Source organism: Chrysochloris asiatica, unplaced genomic scaffold (assembly GCF_000296735.1).
Source record: "Chrysochloris asiatica unplaced genomic scaffold, ChrAsi1.0 scaffold00102, whole genome shotgun sequence".
Classification (NCBI taxonomy): Eukaryota; Metazoa; Chordata; class Mammalia; order Afrosoricida; family Chrysochloridae; genus Chrysochloris; species Chrysochloris asiatica.
In genome coordinates this window covers 6,738,836-6,761,736 of record NW_006408620.1, presented here as the reverse complement: position 1 = coordinate 6,761,736, position 22,901 = coordinate 6,738,836, and the positions used below count along the sequence as shown (strand labels likewise).

Below are 22,901 nucleotides of genomic sequence, written 5' to 3'. Positions count from 1 at the left end.
ATACGGATCTCTTCCAATCAGTTGGCCAAATAGTTGTCTTCCACATTTCTTTGCATGGATGAGTGAGTGCCTCCAGTGTCGCCTCACTTTCTTGAAAGATTTCAATTTTTATTCCATCAATTCCTGGCACCTTGTTTTTTGCCAATTCCTTCAGTGCACCTTGGACTTCTTCCTTCAAGATCATTAGCTCTTGATCATATGCTTACCTCTTGAGCATCAACCATTTCCTTTTGGTACGGTGACTCTGTATTCCTTCCATCTTCTTTTGATGCGCTGCATCATTTAATAACTTGCCCAGAAAATCCTTCCATATTGAAATTTGAGGTTTGAATTTTTACTTCAGTTCCCCCAGCTTAAGAAATGCTGAGCATGTTCTTCCCTTTTGGTTTTCTGACTCCAGATCTTTGCACATTTCGTTGTAATATTTGACTTTGTCTTCTTGAGCTGACTTTTGAAATTTTCTGTTCAGCTCTTGGACCTCCTCATTTCTTCCATTTGCTTTAGCATCTTTACGCTGGAGAGCAAGTTTCAGTGACTCTTTTGACATCCATTTTGATCTTTTCCTTCTTTCTTGTCTTCTTAATGACTTTTTGCTTTCTTCATGTATGGTGTTCTTGATGTCATCCCACAACTCTTCTCACCAGAATCACAGCAATGCACAAGCCACCACAGTACAACACAGTGACAGACGAGTGGTGGTACTGACTGGATGGATGAGTTGTATTGACCTCTGGAATGCTGTAACACCCTGGACGTAAATGGTCTATGGCTGTGCACATCCATAAAGATGACTTTTGGAAATAATAAGTGAAAAAGCTAGTATAAGGCAGTTAATTCAAGATTAACAATGATTGTGAGGAAGGTGCAATACCAGCAGGGCTGAGTTCTGCTTTACATAAAAGGTCACTGTGAGTCAGAACCGACTTGATGGTACCTAACAACAGCAAAAAAAGTCTATAGTTTCCTCAAAAGCCAGCAAAAGTGAGCAATATATAGTTGATTTACACAAGGCATTTATAATAAAACTATAACTGAACTCCTTATCAAAAGGTTAGTGCTTCAAACCTGCCAGCCACTCCTTGGAAACCCCATAGAGGGTCACTGTAACTCAGAACCAACTCTACAGTGTTTATCAACAACAAAATGTAAGAAGCAGTAGAAACAGAAATTCAATATTTAGGATACTGGTTACTTCAAGATAGAGCAAAAGAAGGGCAATGAGTTTGTTTCAGGAAAACATAGGTAAATACATGCTGTTGTTTGGTTGAATGGTTCAAAGACACTCAGTATACTAATAATTAACATGTATTATGTTGCTTTTTTATGAACCTTGGTGTGGCACTGTAAAGTAAGCATCAGACTGGTAACCACAAGGATTAGCTTTGTGGTTATCAGTCCAGTGCTTATCCAACAGCACCACACCAACAGAGGTAGATTTAGTCTCAAACTTAAGTTTCAGAACTTTTTACAAATTTGGTTCTTTTCCAGAGGTTCTAGTTATGTGTTCACATTTGTATGTTTTCGTGAGATTTAGAAAAGTAAGATAATGTAATTGTAAAAATATAAGACTGTTGTCTCTCTTCACCTCAATTTCTCTTCACCCTTGTGTCACCTGTTGTTACTAAGTGCCTTTGAGTTGGTTCTGTGTCACAGCCACCCTGTATAGGGTTTCCAAGGAGCAGCTTGTGAGTTTAAGCCACCCACCGACTTTATGGTTGAAACTGACCTTGAAGTCGCAGCGTTTACCCTGTAGCACCACATCACCTGGTGTAGTGGTGCTAAACTGGCTTCAGGAACTTTGTTATTCCACTTAGCGTAGGTTTAGTGGGATATATTTGTGGTCATAGTCACTTCTGGGTGTAGATAATTATGTTTTATCACACGGTTGTTGTTATTGTTAGGTGCTGCCGAGTCGGTTCTGACCCATAGTGACAGACGGCTGGTGATAGAACTGTGACCTCCAGTGTCTGACATATGAAATATGTGAGTAATGGAGAAACTAAGGTTTGCTATCTAAGAAACATTTCGCCACTTATCCAGTGTGTGAAATTGTAAGTAGCGGATTTCGTTTCACTGATTTCCAGTCAAATGAGACTTTCACTTTTGTCATAAATACACTCAGTTTACTCTATAATGTAGCATATTTAATTATACATTCACCATCCGTTTTTACATATATATATATATGTATATATATACACACACATACATACATACAGGAATTCTGCCTATGGACTATATAAAGAATTTTTGTGTTTGTAGGACACAAAAAGCTAAATAGTATCAGCAAAAAAATGTACGTGTTTATGTGAAGCTGCTTATTTTGTACATACTGATTATCAATAAAAATGATCAAATGTTGATCAAATATTTGTCATCTATGCTAGAGGAAAGGCTTGATATGTCGATTCTTGCTATGGAAAATATTACAAAATTGTCTTGATGAAGAGCAATCAGTCATATAGGAAAAATAAAATTATAAAGCTATGTCAGGCTCTTATGTTCTTTATCGTATTTTGTTATGTTTATGAATACATGTCACCTTTTTTATGTAATTTATTGATCCTTCTTTTCTCATTTAAAATAAATATCTACCTTAGTTTTCAGATTCACAAAACCTGGAACTGTTCCTGATTCTATGATAATTTGATGAAAAAGAATATCGGAAAAGAAAACTTCAAGTAAGAAAACACATAATGGTAAACTAAAAGCACTCCTCAGGCAGCTTTTGTTGTTACTGTGTGAAAACGTAAACATCCTGGATTGTGTTCTGACATTGCAGTTAAGAAATGCTCTGTTAACTTGGTTGAATGGGCAGGCGATATACAGTAAGTGGGAGGCCTGCACGAAATAATGGAGGCAGGAAAGACACTAGAAGGAGTGCAGGAGTTAGAGGCAACAGAGGTAAATACTGCTTGAAGAGCAGTTCTGCAGTCAGGGTAATCTACAAGTGGTTATTTGCATAGACATTCATACTAAACCAGGTGTGGGAAGGAGAGCAGGACTTTGCCCATGATAAAAAGTTTTTATAAAAGAAGACAAAAAGTAATCACCAGGGAAAAAATGCTGTGTTGTAGTTTGTTTGCTTTAACACAGCTTTCATTTTGTATAATTCAATTGTTGCTTTATATTTTACTGGTTGCCCACCTATAATTCAGATCAAATTTAATGGAAATACCAAAAATATGCCGTAGTCCATTGTCATCAAGTTGGTTCTGACTGGTAGCTACCCTGTGGTAATGTACGTAGGTGTTGTTGTTAAATGTGGTTGAGTTGGTACTGACTCATAGAGACCCTGTATAGGCTTTCTAAGGAATAGCTGATGGGTTTGAACCACCAACCTTGTGGCTAGCAGTCCAATGTTTATCCTACAGTGCCACACTAGGACTCCATATATGTAGATGTTGAGGGTTAAATACTAAATTTTTTTTCTCTGAGAATAGATGTGTTTTTTTAAATTATGAAAAATGATGAAGTTTGTTGTCTAATATAAATTTAAGTTAGCCTTTTTTTTTTTGAACAGACATGCCATATTGTTGTTGTTAATGCTGTCGAGTCTGTGTTTATATAGCTACTGAGTATTACTCCTGTAGTACTATTTTGGAAACCTGAACATTAGGAAAACATTTAAAATTGCCACTATTTGTTGAAAATGGAATATTCTCTACAAAACTTTTTTTTTTTTAAATGAAGAAATACAATTTAATCTTTAGATTTTCTGAATTATTGTGTGGATAATTAAAAGTCAATATGAGGTACTGTGACAAAAAGTGACAAGATAAATCCTTAGGCTTAATATCAACAGAAGGCTTACTTGTATGGATTTTAAATTCATAAAATTTTAGATTTATAGAAAAATGTTACACTCCTAATGTATTATATTCAATGATGCAGATTAAAATTTATGCTATTTTTGCCCCAAAGTGATTATCTAACTCTAAAGATAACATTATTTTGATATGGTAAGTAAGTAATTTAAACTTCTGTCTCCTGGAAAATTATATTTAAATATGGTCTATTAAATTCTAGGATCTAAAAGATGGCAAGTCCAGATGGAAGTACCCGGAGAGTATTAAAAGCCAAAAAAACAATGCCTCCAAGTTGCCGGAAACAAGTAGAACTCCTGAATAAGTCAAAGATTGTTGAAACACTGAAAACAGCAACTATTGGAAATAATGTGCGAAGTAGTAATCAGAATTTTAGTACTGTTGTCATACAAAACAATTGTAGACTTTCTGAAAATGGTGCTTTCTCATTGGACTCCAGCAGAAAACCAGCACACTTACAGAAATCTAGCACATTCCCTCAGCACTTAATAGAACCACTCGAAAAAATTGTTGATTCAGAGACGAGACTGAATTACATCGATGGAGAAGTTGTGGGCCCTTACCCAAACTCAGCTAAAACAATATTTTCTTTCAGGAAGTTGTTCTTAGAAGAGGCAAAAGACTCACAAAATAGTTTTGGAAATCATTTTGAAAGTCAGGCAAATAAAACACTACCCATGTTTGAGCTACGTGATAAGGATGGTAATCTAAAGTCCATTTGTTGTTCACCTAATGTATTGAGTAGTTGTACTCAAATACCAACGTATACAGTCGCCAGTACCTTGGATGCTAAGGGAAACAACACGATTGTTTCCTACTTAGAAATACGCTCCAAATTAGAGTCCCATGATAAAAACCAAAATAACAATTTGAATTCAGACTTCTGTTTTGTGCCTGTTCAGAAAACACCTAACTTGGCGAATTCAGGTTCCAGTAACTGTACTGCCGATGGTTTTAAAATGCAAGAATCTAGTAATATTTATCATTCCAGCATTTCAGATTGTGGAAGTACAGACTCAACGTGGCATTCTTCTCTCAGTATTGGTAATAATAACAGTAAGTGTATGCATATATATTTTGGGGGGAAATTAAAAATAGTTGTTTTCCTCTGGGATATTTTCAATTTTCAGACATATAGATAATGCGTGCAAACAAGGCTGTTCTTTCAGTGTGGTAGGTTTATGTAGGATTGCAGTGTGCGTTTGGAACATTTGGACATTTTTTACTTAAAAAACGGTAATTGCTCTTTGAGTTTGAGATAGAGAATAGCCAAGAGCAAAGGCACGTCCTGGAATAGAAAGAAACCATGCTTCAGAGGAGGAGTTTTAACAGGGAGGAGAACCTAGGAAGACTGATCCCAGCAGAGGACCAATTCTGAAGAGGAAAAAGACCCTATAAAGAATAAAACACCCACCAGAACTTTCTAAATTGTGTAAACCCACTGTCTACTGCCATTGAGTCTGTTCCAACTAATAGCAACTCTGTATATGGTTTCCAGGATTGTAAATCTTTACAGGAATAGCAAGCTTCATATTTTTTCTATGAACGACTAATGGGCTTGAACTATTGACCTTACAGTTAGCAGTCCAGGGCTTATCCTATAATGCCACTTGTTGTTGTTGTTGTTAAGTGCCATTGAGTCAGTTCTGACCCATAGTGACCCTGTACAGGGTTTCCGAGGGTGTAAATCTTTACGGGAATAGAAAACCTCATCTTTCTCCCGCGGAGCAGCTGGTAGTTTCGAACCGCTGACCTTAAGGTTCACAGCCCGATTCGTAACCACTACGCTACCAGAGCTCCTAGGGCCCCCTAAATTGCCTCTGGACACAAGTAAATGCTGACAGTAATCACTTCATAGTTTTCTTGTTTCGTAACCCTTCCTGTTATGAAGGAGGGGTGGTATCCACCCTATCCAAAGGGAATTGAGTTTTGGCAAAGAAAGACTTTTTCCCTTGAGCATACAGAAGATCCAGAAGGTGATTTACATAGTTGTATGGCTCCTTTCGTCTACAGCTCATCTTATTTTGAAGTTAGGAGATGTTCTTTCTTTGGTTAGTTGAGAGAGTGAGTGACTTATTAAAATTATTTATGAACCCACTTAGTTTCATAAAATTGACATATATACAACATGCCATCAGTATATAAATTAAGAGATAATGTATGCACATATACCTCCAGTATATGTGTGTGTGTGTCTTAGAAAGAATGTTTTTCAAGTGAAATTTTGGAGTTGTAAAATAAAATAGCAAAAGTACATTTCATCAGAATTAGTGTGTTTTTGTTGGCTAATGTAATGTAAGAACAAACTAATTTCATAGAATAAATTTTATTTGTGTCCTTACGAAGGCTACAGAGTGATCATTTAACAAGAAAAATTTTAATTGCTTGAAAATAATATGACTTAAAAATATGTAGGACTGCCTAAGTAATAATTTATAAGTATAATATAGGACAACTTAAGTAATAACTATAAATAGATGGCCAAAGGCTTTAATTTCATTTTTGTTGGTGTACATGGGAAAGTATTGAAGGCTGTAATTCTTCCTAAGATGCTTGCATTTTTAAGGAATAATTATTGAGAGTGTTTTTATATAATTAACATTTTCTGAAAAATGCTATCATTTTCAGATTCTAGTTTTACCATTTGCTTGAGTCCTGAATGAGAGGATTTCTTTTCTTCTTTCTTTAAAAGGAAACATCTTTTTATCTCTGATCTTTCCATTTTCTCAAGGTCATAACCAAAAGAAGAGGATGTTTGCAGAAAACAAAGAAAATGTTAAGCGCATGAGAACTTTAGAGCAAACTAATGACAATATTACTGTAGCTCTGGAAAAGCAAAGAACATTTTTGGAACAGGTAACATGTTGGAGCTTAAGTATCATTTGCTTCAGAACTTTTTCTTTGCATAGGTTGAAAGTAGTTATAAAGTTCATTGATTTCCACAGTGACTTCGTAAAGGTAGGACTTAGTTTTGAAAATAAAGATTGTATTTGAAAATCACTTTGGCACATGGATTAATTGTTCTTGTTGTTGTTGTTAGGTGCCATCAAGTCAGTACTGACTCATAGCGACCTTATTATACACAGCAGAACAAAGTACCTGGTCCTGGGCCAACCTCACTACTGCTGCCATGCTTGAGTCCATCGCTGCTGCCACTTGGCCAATCCATCTCGTTGGGGGTCTTCCTCTTTTTCTCTGACCCTCCACCTTACCAAACATGATATCCTTCTCCAGCGACTGGTCCCTCCTGACAATATGTCCAAAGTATGAGAGACGAAGTTTAACCATCTTCAACTAATTAAGGAAAGATAATTATTTACACTACCCATATAGCTCCATGGAGCTCTGGTAGTGTAGTGGTTACAAATCGGGCTGAGAGCTGCAAGGTCAGCATTTTGAAACTACCAGTGGTTCCATGGGAGAAAGATGAGGCGGTCTGCTCCCATAAAGATTTACAGCCTTGGAAACCCTGTGTAGGGTCGCTATGAGTCGGAACTAACTCCACGGCACATAACAACATACGTCTCTAAGTTACTTGAAAATGATTCAGTGCAGAGTAACCTAGAAAATCGTATGTAGGTAGAATACTCAAATCCCTATATTGGACCGGACACTACTTCACTTGAGCAAATTGCTTATCTTTGCTGAACAGTCCAAGCTGTCTTATACAGGTCATGAGGTTCTTTGATCTACAGCATTAGCTGTTTATACATCTTATCATCATAGGCCACTACTTCTTAAATCCAGACATTCCAACATCCATAGCAAAATCCTACTGCATTCAGGTTAATTTACCCTAATTTCTGTGTTAATTCTGTCAGGTTGCATCATCTGACCGTGTATTTTATAGCATCTGTACATATACTTTGTGCTTTTGTTCTTGCCCTACAGTCTCCATACATATCTGATACAACTCTTGAGTTTTATTGTAATCAGTTTCAGATCTAGTACCAGAGCTGTAATTGAACCTGCTTTTTGTTTTTGTTTTTTTGAACTTGCATGCTATTTGCATAAAATAAACACATGAGTCCCTGGGTGGTGTAAACTGTTAACTCTGGACAGATATACAAAAGTTAGTAGACCAAATATGCTAAAAATGTATTTGCTGATAGGCTTGGATTTATGTGTACTACTTTTTAAATAGGAGGTCTGGTAGCATAGTGGTTACGAATTGGGCTGCGAACTTAAGGTCAGCAGTTCGAAACAACCAGCTGTTCTGTTGGAGAAAGATGAGGTTTCTGCTCCCGTGAAGACTTACAGCCTCAGAAACCCTGTACAGGGTTGCTATGAGTCGGTTCCAAATCCATGACACATAACCACCACCACCACTTTTTAAATGACATCAAGAGCATCATACAGAAAGAAAATAAAAGGTCATTCAGAAGACAAAGAAGAAAAAGGCCAAAATGAATGTCAGAAGAGACACTGAAACTTGCTTTTCACACAGAGATGCAAAGCAAATGGAAGAAAGGAGACAAAAGAACTGAACCTAAAATTTCAAAGGGCAACTTGAGAAGACAAAGTCAACTATTAGAATGAAATGTGCAAAGACCTGGAGCTAGAAAACCAAAAGGGAAGAACGCACTGAACATTTTTCAAACTGAACTGGAGAAAAAATTCAATTCTCTCCTTGAAATACCGAAGTATTCTATGGGCAAAATATTGAATAATGAAGAAAGCATCAAAAGAAGATAGAAGAAATACACAGAATCACTACCAAAAAGAAATGGTCAGTATTCAACTATTTCAAGAGGTAGCATATGATCAAGAGCCAATGGTACTGAAGAAGTCCAAGGTGCACTGTACTGTAGGTATTGGCAAAGAACAGGGCTCTGGGAATAGATTGAGTACAAACTGAAATCTTTCAATAAATTTATGCAGCACTGGAAGCACTCACTCACCTATTCCAAGAAATTTGGAAGACCTGGCCAACTGTTTGGAAGAGATTTGTATTTGCCCATTCCAAAGATGGGTTACCCTACAAAATGGAGAAATCATCAGATGATATTGATATCACATGCAAATGCGATTTTGCTAAAGATAATTAAAAAGTGGCTGCAACAGTATTTTGACAGGGAACTTCCAGAGTGTGGAATGAGGCATATCACTGCTAGTGCCCTGGGAGACAGGCCTAGAGATACGTTTCTGAAAGATCACAGCCTTGAAAACTGGAGTAGCTCTACTCTGCACATAGGTGATTGCCAGGAATCAGACTCAACAGCAGCTTCTAACAACAGGGCCGTTGGAAGTTTCTTTCTCCAGAAACAATTCAAGTTTTGGCTACTTTTAATCTTTTTCACTAAACAGGTAGTTCTCAATGTGCAGTGTTACAATGGTCTGGTTTTTTTTGTTTTGTTTTTAATACATCTTACCATTAAGTGGTAAGATGTATTTTTTAAAAAAAGAAACCCTCTATAACATTACTAAGGGTCAGAACCCATGGCACTTAACAGCAACAACATCATTAAGTGGCAACATCGATGGACTCAAGTGTGGCAACAGTAGTGAGGTTGGCCCAGGATCGGGCAGTGCTTCGTTCTGCTGTGTATAAGGTCGCTATGGGTCGGTACCAACTTGATGGCACCTAACAACAACAATTCATTAGTAATATGTACTAAAAGTGTTGGAGCGTATAATTTGCTGATGTTGTCATTCTCATAAGTAATATTTTCAACCCCAAAAGACTAAGATCCAATTTATAAAGATACTGATACTAAAAGGCAATAATGAAAAATATAAAATACCATGAAGTATTCAACATATATCAGAACTGACTTACAACTGAGTAGGCTTGGAATTGGAGCACTGTCATAAGTTTGAGACTACCTATGTATCTGTATGTTTTCTTTGTTTGAATCTCAGTGGGTGGGAGAGGGCCTCTTGGTCTGGTTGATCCCAGTTAAATTACTGAACTGGAGGGTTTTTCCAGTAACATCCAAAGTATTCACTCCATATGCCATCTTAGAACCTTTAGGCAGATTGTTGCTAATGTAATTGCCAGTCTTTCTCCAATACTTAGGACAGTTTGACTGTCATGTAGAAATTGAAGCTACGACATCCCTCTGATTCTATAATGTTGGGCACATTTGTTGTTGTTAAGTAACTGTCAAGTTGGTTCTGACTCCTAGCGACTCTGTGTGCACCAGAAGGAAGCATTGCCTAGTTTTATGCCATTATCATTTTTATCACTGTGTCAGTCTATCACACTCTGAGTACAGGATCATCCTTTATGATGATCCTGTACTTTAGCAAGCATGATGTTCTTCTCCAGAGACTGGTCCCTCTTGATAACATGTCCTAAGTCTATGAAGTGAAATATTGTCATCCTCTCTTTTCAGGATCATTCTGAATGTGCTTCTTCCAAGACATTAGCTTACTCTTCTGGCAGTCCGCAGTACATTCAGTATGTTTTGCTAACACCATAACTCAAAGGCATCAATTCTTTGGTTATCCTTATTCATTGTCCAGCTTTCACATGCATATAAGGTGAATTGAAAATACCTGGCTTGGGTCAGGTGCATATTGGTCCTCAAAGTGACATTGTTGCTTTTTAACCCTTAAAAAAGACCTTTTGCATCAAATTTGCCCAATCCTTGACTGTTTCTTCCACAGGTGTTGATTGTAGATCCAAATAAAATTAAATCCTTGATTGCATCCATCTTTTCTGCATTTTTCATGATGTGTTCCTTATTGTCCTACTTAAGAGAATTTGGGGAGTCTTTATGTAAAAGTGTAATCCTTACTTTAGCAGTTAAGTGCTCCATATCACAGGTTGCTAATGAGTCTTCCTTCAGTCTGCAAGTCTTAATCTATGGACAAAAGACGTTGTGAGGTAGTTGATGGAGGTTATCATGCCTCCTGAATGAGAACAATTTGTCCACTCTAACCAAGAGAAATCGGAGTCCTGGTGTGGCACTGAGGGCTAATGCGCTGGACTGCAAGGTCAGTTTGAACCCCAAGGTTGGTGGTTCAAACTCAACAGCCACTCCTTGGAAACTATTCAGGGTTGCTGTGGGTCAGAACTGACTCAATAGCACTTTACAACAACCACGAGGACTCACCTCTTGCTGAGTTCATTGTTAAATGCCATCAAGCCAGTTCCAACTTGTAGTGATCCTGTAATAGGGTTTCCGAGGAGAGCATCTTGTGGGTTTGAACAGCTGACCTTGTGGTTAGCAGTCCATTGTTTATCCTTCAGTGCCATACTAGTAGACCTTGCTGGGTATAGTCAAAAATCATACGGCTTAAGGAACTGCCTCCCTCTGAATCACCAGGAGTACGTGTTTAAATTGGAACTTCTTGAGTCCACTATTAGTTGAACACTGTTGTAGGCTGTTCTTTTTTCATACTTATTGGGTGAGAATCATTGGTTGAGCTTGCTGTTTTACAACTTTTTAGGCTCCTTCCCTGGAGATTCTGTTTGGTGCATCCTGAATGGAGCCTAAGAGTTTGTGATTTTAACATATTTCCAAGGAAATTGAAACACTTTATGATCTTCACTTGTAAGAAAAACAGTATGTTTTTCCAAGATTCGAATGTGAACCTCACATGTTTACTTCAGCTGGTGTACCGAACTGACAAGCAAGCACCAGTCAATAAAAGCAATGAAGGGGATGATAAGGAATGGCTGGAGTAAAAACGGCATTTATGTATTTCTTTACGTAATTTTAAAACGCAAGTGATTCTGAGAAGCCATTGGAGAAATGCTAACGAAGGCTTGCTGAAGCAATCCAGTATAATACAAGACCACCTGAGACTCTACGAAGATGAACATGCTGACCGTGTTGAAAAGAGAAAAGGGGAGAAAGAAGAAAACGCCTCAGGAATAGTAAAAATTACTGAAGATGGGTAATCATTCAGATATCAGCATAAGAGTTTAACATAAGAAGTAAGTGTTCCAACTTTGAGCACCACCATGAAGCAAAATATTGGTAGAGGATAAAAATAACTGCTAAGAAATAAATGTACGACAGAAAAGTTGCATTAGTAACACAATGACTATTCTGTTGTCAAGGAGGATATACACTGACCAGAAGAAGTATTTTGCTTACAGGATACACACTGAACAGAAGACCTATAGCAGATGCTGTTGATATCAGTGGACATTGAGATTGTTACAGATGCTGTGAACTTGATTCTGACTCCTGGAAATCCCATGTGTGCAGAGTACAACTGCTCCATAGAGTATACAAGGCTTACCAAAGTGCATCTGGGTGGTTTTGAACTGCCAACTATTTAGCTAGTATTGGAGCACATAACCACTTGCACAATCCAGGGACTCCTGAGGTTAACTCTGCTCCTTGAAATAGGCTAGTGTCTCCCTGTCCCCCACCCCTAAAAAAAGCCAGTTGATGAAATACATTAACATTTCATATGATAACTATTAGGATCTGCTAGAATAATATTCATGCATTGTTGTTAGATGCCTTAGGCCAGATAAAATTAGTTACTTGATATTTCTGGTATTGTCATCTTTCAGTTTTGATTAACTGTGAACAAGTCCTCTCCAAATTACACAAGTGATGATGTTTATCTTGCAGTTATTCCCCTCAATTTCCCGTTTGATGGAGCTCTCATGTGCTGTTTTTTTATGTTCTTACAAAGATCCTCTTAGCCTCACTCATTCAACACCCATTTCTTGTGTGTCCATTTGTAGACAAGGAAAATCAAGCTTAGAGACCTGTTGACTCTCCACAGAGCATACGTTTATTAGTTACAGAGTCAAGGCTCCCAGTTATTTATAGTCTCCTATAGACTCTTATTGCAAACCAACATAAACATTTTCTTTTTTAAACTTTTTATTGCAAACTGAGTGAAAGTATACACACAAGATCATCGGGTTTACATTCAACTAATCATATGTTTTGTTTCATCTCAGTGAGTGCAATCAACTTCCTTGTCACAGCGGTTATCCTGCTTCCTACCCCTGGTTCCTACTTCCATTCCACCGTTCTTCCCATCCCTTCTGAACTTTGTCCTTAGGTCAATGTGGTCCTTTTGATTTTGAATGATAGACCATTCCACAGGGAGCCTACCTTACTAGTGTTGTTGTCCCCCTAATACCTATCCACTGCTTGGCTCAAAATTGGGGACACGAGGGTGAGTTCCTTTGCAGACCTGAAGGGTGATCAAGGGCCATAGGCTCAGGTTCATCCAGTCTCTTAATGATTAGTAAGCCCTGTCTTTTTATATGATTTTAAGTTTTGATCTAAATTTTCTCCCACTTTATCCATCACCCTGTAATGTGATCCCTCTCAGAGCAATTGGTGGTGGTAGCCGAGCCCCATCTACTTGGGGTGTCAGAATCGTAGAGACTGGTCTTCACATGGTCCATTAGTCTGTTGGACTAATTGATTCCAAGCATCTTCAGTTTTCATCACTCTTCATTCTTCTGAACTTGGAGAGGCCAGTAGTTGCACCTTAGATGACCGCTTATGAGCTTTTAGGATCCCAGACTCTGCTCACCAGAGTAGGATGTAGAATATTGTTTTTGTGGACTACATTATGCTACTTAACCATGGCGTCCCCTAAGACTATGGTCCTGAGCCCTTAGGCCCAGCAACTCATTGCCTTAAGATGTTAGATACTAAGAAGTGTTCATCATTTTGCCTCCTGTATGCTCTACCACATTGATAGTTGTATTTACAGCAAAGGTAAATATTTACATACTAACATCCTGTTTTGAGCACTTATATATTTATGGGTATATTCCCATTCTCACTTATCCGTTGACCCTATGTATCTGTTCATATATGTACCCATAGAACACTGTTGTTCCAAGATCCAACATAACCATTTTCCTTGGGCTCTAGTTTCATACAATTGGAGCACCTTTATGTTTGGAATGCGTGCTATTGGTTGTATTGTAAAACTATGTTGTTGTCAGGTGCCATCGAGTCCGAACCGACTCATAGCGATCCCATGCACAGCAGAACAAAACAATGTCCGATCCTGGGCCAACCTCACTACTGCTGCCACACTTGACGCCATCAATGATGCCACCTGGCTGATCCATCTCTTTGGGGGTCTTCCTGTTTTTCTCTGATCCTCCACCTTACCCAGCAATTCATCCTTCCTTCTCCAGCGACTGTTCTTTCTGGACAATGTGTCCAAAGTATGAGAGATGAAGCCTAGCCATCTTGGCCTCCAAGGAGCACTCTGGTTGCACTTCTTCCAAAACAGATCTATTGGTTCTTTTGGCAATCCATGGCACTTTCAGTATTCTCCTCCAACACCACAGCTCAAAGGCATCAATTCTTCTCTGGTCTTCCTTATTCACTGTCCAGTTTTCACATCCATATGAGGTTATTGAAAATACATGGTTTGGGTCAGGCGCACCTTAGTCCTCAAGCTGACATCTCTGCTCTTCAATACTTTAAAAAGTTTCTGCAAATAAGCACTATGAGGATAAATTCTCTAATATATCCATATTTTAAAATTACGTGTGTTCTGAGTTTGATATGCAAGTTAAAATTTTTAACTATTATGGTAATATATATAAATATCAGTGCTATTTTATGGGCAACTATAAATACGGAAAAGAGTAAAGCTATATTTTAAGAAGTAGAAAATAAAATTATTTTCAAAAATGAAATACGAGGTGTTTTGGTTTTATGTTCAAATTCTAGGTCAAACATTTAATTCATCAGGAGATCTCTATTATAAATTGCAAAGTGTTTGATAACAAGCTGCAAGAACTGAATGAACGCATTGGGAAGACACAGTGCAGTAATAAACATGAAGCAATAGCTGATGAACTCTTCGTAAGTTCCTAATTTGATTTGATTTCATTTGAGTCCTTTTTGAAAGTAGAATTTGATTGATATATTACATACTGGGGAAGTAGAACAGTTAAGGAAAGGCCCAAATCTGATCTCTGACCAAAAGCCAGCTATAAGACTATAGCCAGCTATAAGACTATAAGACTATACCATAGAATTGATTATCTCAGCAACATTGATTTCTTTTGGAACTGTCAGCCATATTTTTATGTTGTTGTTATTGTGTACTATTGAGTTGTTTCTGACTCATAAAAAGCCTTGTCTTTCCCCCACAAAGCATTAAGATAGGCAATTTTTTAAATGTTTAATTCAGGATATTCTATATTAGTGTAATGCTTTGGGCCCAAATAGGATTCGTTTTCCCTACAAAAAAACATAAAAAACCCCACACACACAAAAAAGTGAAGACACATGACATTTTACAGTCTGCTTTTTGCTGTTGTTTTCTTGTAACTTCCCTTTGATTCCCAGCTGATTGGTGTTTCTGCCAACATTTCATTGTGGAGTTTGTTCCTTTTATATCCATTCTTGGATATACTAGCATCAAACTTTATTTAAGTATTTTTGATAAGCTTATATATAAAAATTTCTCATTTTTGAGGGTAGATGCCTAAATCTCACAAAATTAGTCTGGCAAGTGATCACTTTCCCTTTATCTCTGTCTGACATAGTACCGCAGTTTAGTATTTACTTGTTTTTCTCTCTTCTAGGCAAAAATAGGAAAACTTCAAAGACGTATTAAACAATTGTTATTATCTCAAAGGAATTATTTGGAACCAGACATGTTATCCAGTAATGTAGCCTGTAAGGTTGGTATAAATACATAGGAGGGGTTTCTTTTTAGGTGTTTTAGTAACCGATTTTGACTCACATAATAAATAGTTGGATTGTTAGAAATGAATATATTTGTAAGCAAAGGCAGAAGGTTTAAAAGTCAGTAAGTTCATACTCCAACAGTTCCTGTGAATCTTGTCTCTGAAGAACACAGTCACTATGTCTTGAGTAAAAGTAAGTAGAGGTTGATTACTTAGGTGGCACCCACTCTGTTATCTAATTGTGGAACGTTTCAAATGTGTACATCAAAATGGAAGGACATTTAGTCTACATTGTATACTGATAACGCTACTAGATTGTGTCATCAATATTTTATTATCATTGTATCATATAGTTACCAATCTTCACCCCTTTATTCATTTCATCGATCCGTCTTATTTTGGGTACATTTGAAAGTACTAGTGTATTTTTTATCAAAGTACATTTTTAAGTGTAGCAAACAACACACTGCTGTCTCATTGATTCTGACTGAAAGGAACCCTGTAGGACAAAATGGTGGTGGTGGTGGTTATGTGCCGTGGAGATGGTTCCGACTCATAGCAACTCTCTACCGGGTTTCCGAGGCTATAAATCTCTACAGGAGCAGAAAGCCTTATCTTTCTACCACAGAGCAGCTGGTAGTTTCAAACTGCTGACCTTGTGGTTCGCAGCCTGATTTTTAACCACTATGCTACCAGAGCTCCTTAATAGTTAAGTGCCACTGAGTCGGTTCTGACCCTTAGCATCCCTGTATAGAGTTTCTGAGGAGTGGCTGGTGAGCTTGAACCGCTGGTCTTGTAGTTCAAACTGTCTTTGCAGTCCAGCACATTAACCTGAAATGCCCATTTGGGTTTCTAAAGCTCTAAATCTTTATGGGAGCTGACTGTCACATCTTTCTCCCACAAAGTGGCTGCTGAGTTCAAACCACTACTTACACATTGTGCCACCAGTGTTGCCATTTGGAATGTGTACTTACTAAACATTTCAGAATTGATACCATTAAGTAGAGTTTAATACCTGTTTATATAAAATTTAAATGTAAGGAAAGCAAAATTCTTTTGTACAGTCAGTGAATTTTTTTGGTATCAGACTTATGCTGGCCTCAACAAATGAATTGGACAACATTCCCTCCTGTTTTGTTACAAGTTTGTGAAGGTAGTTATTACTTCTTTTAATGATAGAATCCATTTGTGGAAGCTCTCTGGGAAGTGAGTTTCCTCTGTAGCACAGCTTTTATTTGCAAATTCAGTTCCTCTGATAGGCATAGGGGAACTCAGATTTTCTGTTTTATTTTGTATCAGTTTTGTAAGCTATCTTTGCAAGCAGTTTTTTCATTTGATCTAAACTGTTGAATTCAGTGGTATAAGAATGTACTTAATATTCTCTAATTGTACTTTGACTGTTTGTAGATCTGTAGTGATGGTGATAACCTCTGGCTCATCTCTCATCTAGGTCACCTTTTCTCTTGATCAGTTTTGTTATTATGTTAATTATGTTAATTCAGTATTTGTATATTACTGATTCCTCCATTTTATTATTTTCTTTCTTTTACTTATTGCGCGTAATTTTACTCTTCATTGTTAAGACAGAAAGAAGTGAGCTTTTAAGCTTCTTTTCTAATAGAAAACATTTAAAACTATAACTTTTTCTCTGATCACTATTTTATTTATGTCTCATGATTTTTGCTGTTCGGTATTTTTGTTTTTAGTCAGTTCAAATGCTTCATAATTTTAGTGGGTGTTGGTTTTGCTCTTTTTGGCATATGGATTATTTAGAAGTGCAGTCATGAGTTGCTAAATGTCCGTAATAGGTTCTGTGAAATACTGTATTTTGTAATTTGGGCATTGTGTGAATATCATATTATTTATGTAATTCTGCAACACTCAAGAAATGCACAATACATGAGATTGGGTGCAGCCACCTGCGAGTTGAAGCAAACACTGTTACACAGTAAACATTTTATTTGTAAGTAGGGGAAAGTTCACATTTAAAATAGCAATAGAAATTGCAGTACAGTACCTACATAAGGCACTACAGGCGTTTTTTATGACTATCAAGACATATGTATTATAGGTTCTATGAGGAGGTTTCAAAGAGTTTATGGGAAAATTCCACTATCTTTTAATTCCATTTTTCTATGAACTTTCTGAAGCCCACTCATATATGTACTGCACCACTGTATGCCTGGCAGTACAATCAGTTGTATGCAAGAAGCATGAGACCCATGTGATGTATTCAGGAAGCTGCTGTGTTCCTGTGTGTGATTATGTATACAACTATATACTGTTGTCCAATCGGATTTCTGTTGTTTTTGTTAAGCTACCGAGTTTCCAGTGATTTTCAAAAGCACCTCAGAAAACGAATACAGGTTTTGGTAACCAGGAAGTGGGTGCTGCTGTAACAGATGCCTCCAAATGTGGAAGCGACTTTGGAATTGTATAAAGAGTAGAGGCGGGAAGAATTTTGAATTGTATGATTTCAAATAACTCAGATTGCATAAGTCATTTATCATACTGCTGATGAGAGCCCAGAAGGAAGTGATGACCCTGGTAGGGAAAACCAGTATCATTTTAGAGAACTCTCAAATCTTCATAAAGAGACTGCTGCCCAGTAATGGATGCTGGAGAGCACTGCTGGTGAGGGCTCAAATGGAAATAATGAACATGCCACTGGAAATTCAGAAAAAAGAGCACCCTTGTGAAATAGGGGCCTAAAGCTTAGCTAGACTGGGTCCTGTAGTTTTATGAGGGGGCTTCCAAAATTGGTGGAACAATGCCATTATCTCCCCCCAAGGTACTTTTTCTGTTTCTTTTTTTTAACGTTCATTGTGAATCGAGTGATTCTTTATAGAGCAGACCATCAGTTTCATGTTCCACTAACCCACACACTTAGCTTCATCTCCCGCAGTCCCCTCAGTGCAGCGCCACCCGTCCATTTTCTTTCCTCCATTATTTTTATTTCTTTTTTTCTGTGAAGTTTTTGGAGAACATTCATGTGGAAAGCAGAACTTGTGAGTGATGAACTTTGAGTATTTTAGCCAGGAAGGTTTCCAATGAAAGTGTTGGTTTGGCCTGGCTTATAGTCAAACAGGAGAGGAAAACTACAAATTGAGCAACTCGTCAGCAAAAGGGAACCAGGACTCAGGACTTGATGATTTGGGAGCATTCTTAACCTAGCCAGATTACAAAAGAATTTAAAATTAGGAGGTTCACTGTTGGAAAGCATGTTCTGGAGAGGAAAATTGTACCGGAGCCACCTTTAGCCAGTACATGAAAGGCTCAACAGGCTACTATATTCAGTTCCAGGAGGGCTCTTGGCAGAGATCAGGCATGTGGTTGTATTTCAGCAGGCAATTAGCCCATCTTGGCTGAGTGTGTAGGTTCTGACCTCCTTTTGTGAGCTGTAGCTTCAGTGACCTTTGACTTTTCACAGCCCATGCAGTGTTACCGAGCTTGGTTTCTTTGTTTTTTGGCTCTGCTTCATCTCCAGCTCAATCCAACAGGTAAGTACTTGGCTGCTGGTTGCCATCAGTAGTGGCCATTGTGCCAGATGTGGGGCAGGGATGCTGCTGAAACTTCAGTGATTCAGGCCTATTGCTACCCCAGGTGTGGGACATGACTCCACCGACACTGGGTATAGAGGGAGGGATTGGCACTGCTGCTACAACAGGTTAGGACCCAGCTACACCTGCTGCTGCTATGAATCCGGCCCAACCACTCCCCAGATAAGCGGAGTGGGGATTCGTCTCCTGCAGAGACACCTCCACCACCCCACCAGTGTGGTGTGGAGGATGGGTCCCTGGTTTCTCTGATACTCAGTCTAGGAGACTTGGGAAATAAAAAGAAAATGCAGGGGACTCAAAGTGGTGGTATTTCTCATTTCTTGAGGTTCCCCACCCAGTCTTCTTCCTTTCTGCCTTACGTCATCATTCTGTAAATGATGTCCAGAGTGTTCAGTTTCACTTAAAGAGTAGTTTGGAAAAACAAGTGTGTGCCACCTTGTCCTAAAATTGAAAGGATGACAGGGCACTCAGTCATTTCAGTTTTATTTTGTTTAAACTGCCTTCTGCATACAACATCTGTTCACTTAATATAATAATATTTCAGAGTTCTACCTATGGGACCTGAATTTTGCTCATGCTGTCCATTAGATAAGCTCTGGAGCTGGATGACCAGGCCCCTCCTTATGCAGTGATCAGTAGACATGCATATATTTCAGGGGCTCCAAGATCTCAACCCAAGGTGAACTCTAAATGGTTTGGCTCCAGGCTTTAAACAACTCACCAACTGAAAGAGCAAATTAGAAACCTAATATATCTAGTCTTTACTTCTTAATAGATGTACAGCCAAGTCTCCTAGTTGTGGATTCCATATACACTAATTATACAAATTCAATAAAATTTGTCAACCCAAATCAATATGTACTGAGCTTTCATGGTCATTCATGAATATCCCATAAGGGCAAAGACAAATTAGAGGTAAGAAATCCAAAAAAGATATTTTTATTTCCTCTTGTTAGAAAAAAGGGAAGAGAAGCCCCTCCCTCTTTTTGGGGGGTTCAAACCCCAGCAAAGTTTTACTCTGTTTGCAGGGTTGCTGCACCTAACAACAATGTAGTACTTCTGTATTTGCTTAACCTTTTTTTTTTTAATGTTTTATTGTGAATTATGTGATAATTTACATGGAAGAACATTAGTTTTACATTCATCCTATTGCATATTGTTTCATTGCCATGGTTACAATCCCCTCCATGCATCATCAACCGACCATCATCAACTAACTAGAAGCCTGCTCCCCCGGTCGTCAGCACACAGCCCCTCTCCCTCTCTGGGTCTAAAGTCCCCAGCTGCTCCATCTCTCCACGTCATAGTCTCTGCCTCCATCTCAGGCATCACTGCTTCTCTGGTTAGGGTCCCACTCTCTGCTCTTCTCCCTTGATGGTCCTAGGGACCCCAGCTCCTAGACTGAAAAATTAATCACTCCCCTCCTTGCTACAAAACGTCTACCTTTACATTTCCAACCCTCACAAGCAGTCCTGATAACAGTTATTCACTATCGTATCACAAGAGACCTATCTACATTTTCTTTCATAGGCCACGCCTAGACAGATTAAATACTACTCAGTGGAGATTCCACCTTCCTCCACCCCTCCCTCTTTTCTTAGACTATTTGCTTTATTAAGTATGGAAGCTCTTTCTGTGCTTCTTTGAAACACATGTAAATCTTTTTTTAAGAGCAAAATAGTCTCTTGGCAATTTTACAACCTAGAAATGTTTCTTCAAGGACCTGGAAGCCATCTCTGAAATACATTCAGTCTAGTAAGATAGTAGTACCCTTAGCTCCCAGGTTATTGGAAGGATGGGGCCTGGTTTCATCTGGCACTTGATCCCAAATTGCAAACCTACTTCTGGTTGTAAAGATAAGAAAAATTTATTTTTAACTTTGAATAAAGACGATTAACAAACGCTGGTGGCTTGCCTAATTGCAAGGTAGATTTAGAATGAACTATAGGGTTTGCCATTTGAACTGCAAGGTTGGAGGTTCAAGCTCACCAGCTGCTCCTCGGAAGTCGCTATGGGTCGGAACCGACTCGACAGTACTTAACAACATAGGGTTTCTAGGGAGTCCTGGTGTGGTGCTGCAGGATAATGCATTGGACCTCAAGGTCAGCAGCTTAAACTCACCAGCTGATCCTCAGAAACCCTCGACAGGGTCACTATGAGTCAGAACTGATTTGACAGCACTTAACAACAACATAGAGTTGCTAAGGAGCCCTGGTGGTGCAGTGGTTCAACACAGGTCAGTGGTTTGATTACTCCATTTGCTCTGCAGGATAAAAATATGGCAGCCTGCTTCTGTAAAGTTTTATAGCCTTGGACACCCTATGGGGCAGTTCCATTCTGTCCTATCACGTGGCTATTATAATTGATTCAGTGGTACTGGATGGGTGGAGTAGGCTCACTACAAGTTAGAATCAACTGGATGGCAGTGGATTTAGTGTTTAGTGTAAGTATGGGAAATGATACCGTCAAGTCCTCTTACTCAAGTTACCATTTATCTTGGAAAGTATAAAATGGCTTGCATTTGCCTGGCTCTGTGAAAGGATCTGTCTTGGCAATGTCTTTAGTAGATGGCCTGTGATGTGTATCACATTCTGAGTGAAAGTTTACCAAGTAATAAGCTGACACATCGCAAAGTATCGCAAAACCAAACTGTCAAAATGTGAAGGTATTTTTTTCTCGGCACATCCTTCATCCAGTTGCATACACTTTTTTTTTAATGTTTTATTGTGAATTATGTGATAGTTTACATGGGAGAACATTAGCTTTACATTCATCCTGTCGTACATTGTTTCATTGCCATGGTTACAGTCCCCTCCATGCATCATCAACCAACCAAAGGGTATACCCTACAAGCCTGCCCCCTGGTCATAAGCACATAGCTGATCTTCTTCTCTGGGTCTACAGCCCCCAGCTGCTCCATCTCTCCACGCCATCGTCTCTGCCTCCATCTTCTCCCCAGTTGTATACACTTTTGACAGCAGTTTTTCCATCTGTAACCCTTCTCCGAAGAATTCTGATTTTGTCAGTTTATACCACATCAAAATAGTTTTGGCATTCTCACGGGACTCAACTCTTGTTCCTTTTCAATGTTCTTTGAGTTTGGGGAACAAAAGCAGCCTAAAAAGGGCAAGATAATGGCTAGAGTTGAATGGTGTAAGGTTTCCCAACAATGGTGTAAGGTAGCTCCTGCTACCTTAGAAGAATGAGCGAGTACATTGTTGTGCTCTGATGTTTTCAATATTCATAAAACTTAATAAGCCCCTGTGATCATCCTGTATCCTTCAAGAAGATCTATCAGGACTCCTTTGGAATCCCAAAAAGCAATCACTATAACCTTCTGAGCTGACCTCTCTACCTTGAATTTAATTGGTCCAGAAGATCCCTTTGTAAACCACTGTTTAGGTTGGACCTATTGGCATCCCAAGAACGATAAGCACTGGACTGTGAACTACAAGGTCCCATGGGTCAGGCTCGACAGCTACTCCATGGGAGAAAGATGAGGCTTTCTGTTCCTGTGAAGATTTAAAGCCTTGGAAACCCTATGTAGGGTCATTATGAGCTCTGGTAGCCTAGTGGTTACGAATCGGGCTGCTACCCTCAGGGTCAGCAGTTCAAAACTACCAGCAGTTCCCCAGGAGAAAGATGAATGAGGCTTTCTGCTCCTGTAAAGACTTACAGCCTTGGAAATCCTGTACAGGGTCGCTATGAGTCAGAACCGACTCCACGGCACATAACCACCACCACTACTAACTACAGCTTAAGTATATTACTTGAGAGAACTTGTCTGCAGCTGTCCACTGTTCACAGAGACATGTTTAAATGTGTTTTGTTTGCAATAAACTTGTGATGTATGAATTAGAATCCTAATAGCAATAGTTTATGACTTTCCCTCATAGAACTGATTTTTTTTTTTTTTTT

General features: G+C 38.5%; 1 protein-coding gene across 1 annotated transcript in view; it reads left to right on the top strand.

The window, feature by feature from the left end:
* The first annotated feature begins 4,039 nt into the window (after positions 1 to 4,039).
* The window catches only part of ATF7IP2 (activating transcription factor 7 interacting protein 2), a 54,481-nt gene continuing 35,619 nt past the window's right edge, over positions 4,040 to 22,901 (top strand). The window contains exons 1-4 of the mRNA XM_006867219.1: positions 4,040 to 4,883; positions 6,559 to 6,683; positions 14,456 to 14,590; positions 15,319 to 15,417. Of these exons, the coding sequence (XP_006867281.1) occupies positions 4,040 to 4,883; positions 6,559 to 6,683; positions 14,456 to 14,590; positions 15,319 to 15,417 (1,203 nt within the window). The remainder of the gene's footprint in view (positions 4,884 to 6,558; positions 6,684 to 14,455; positions 14,591 to 15,318; positions 15,418 to 22,901) is intronic.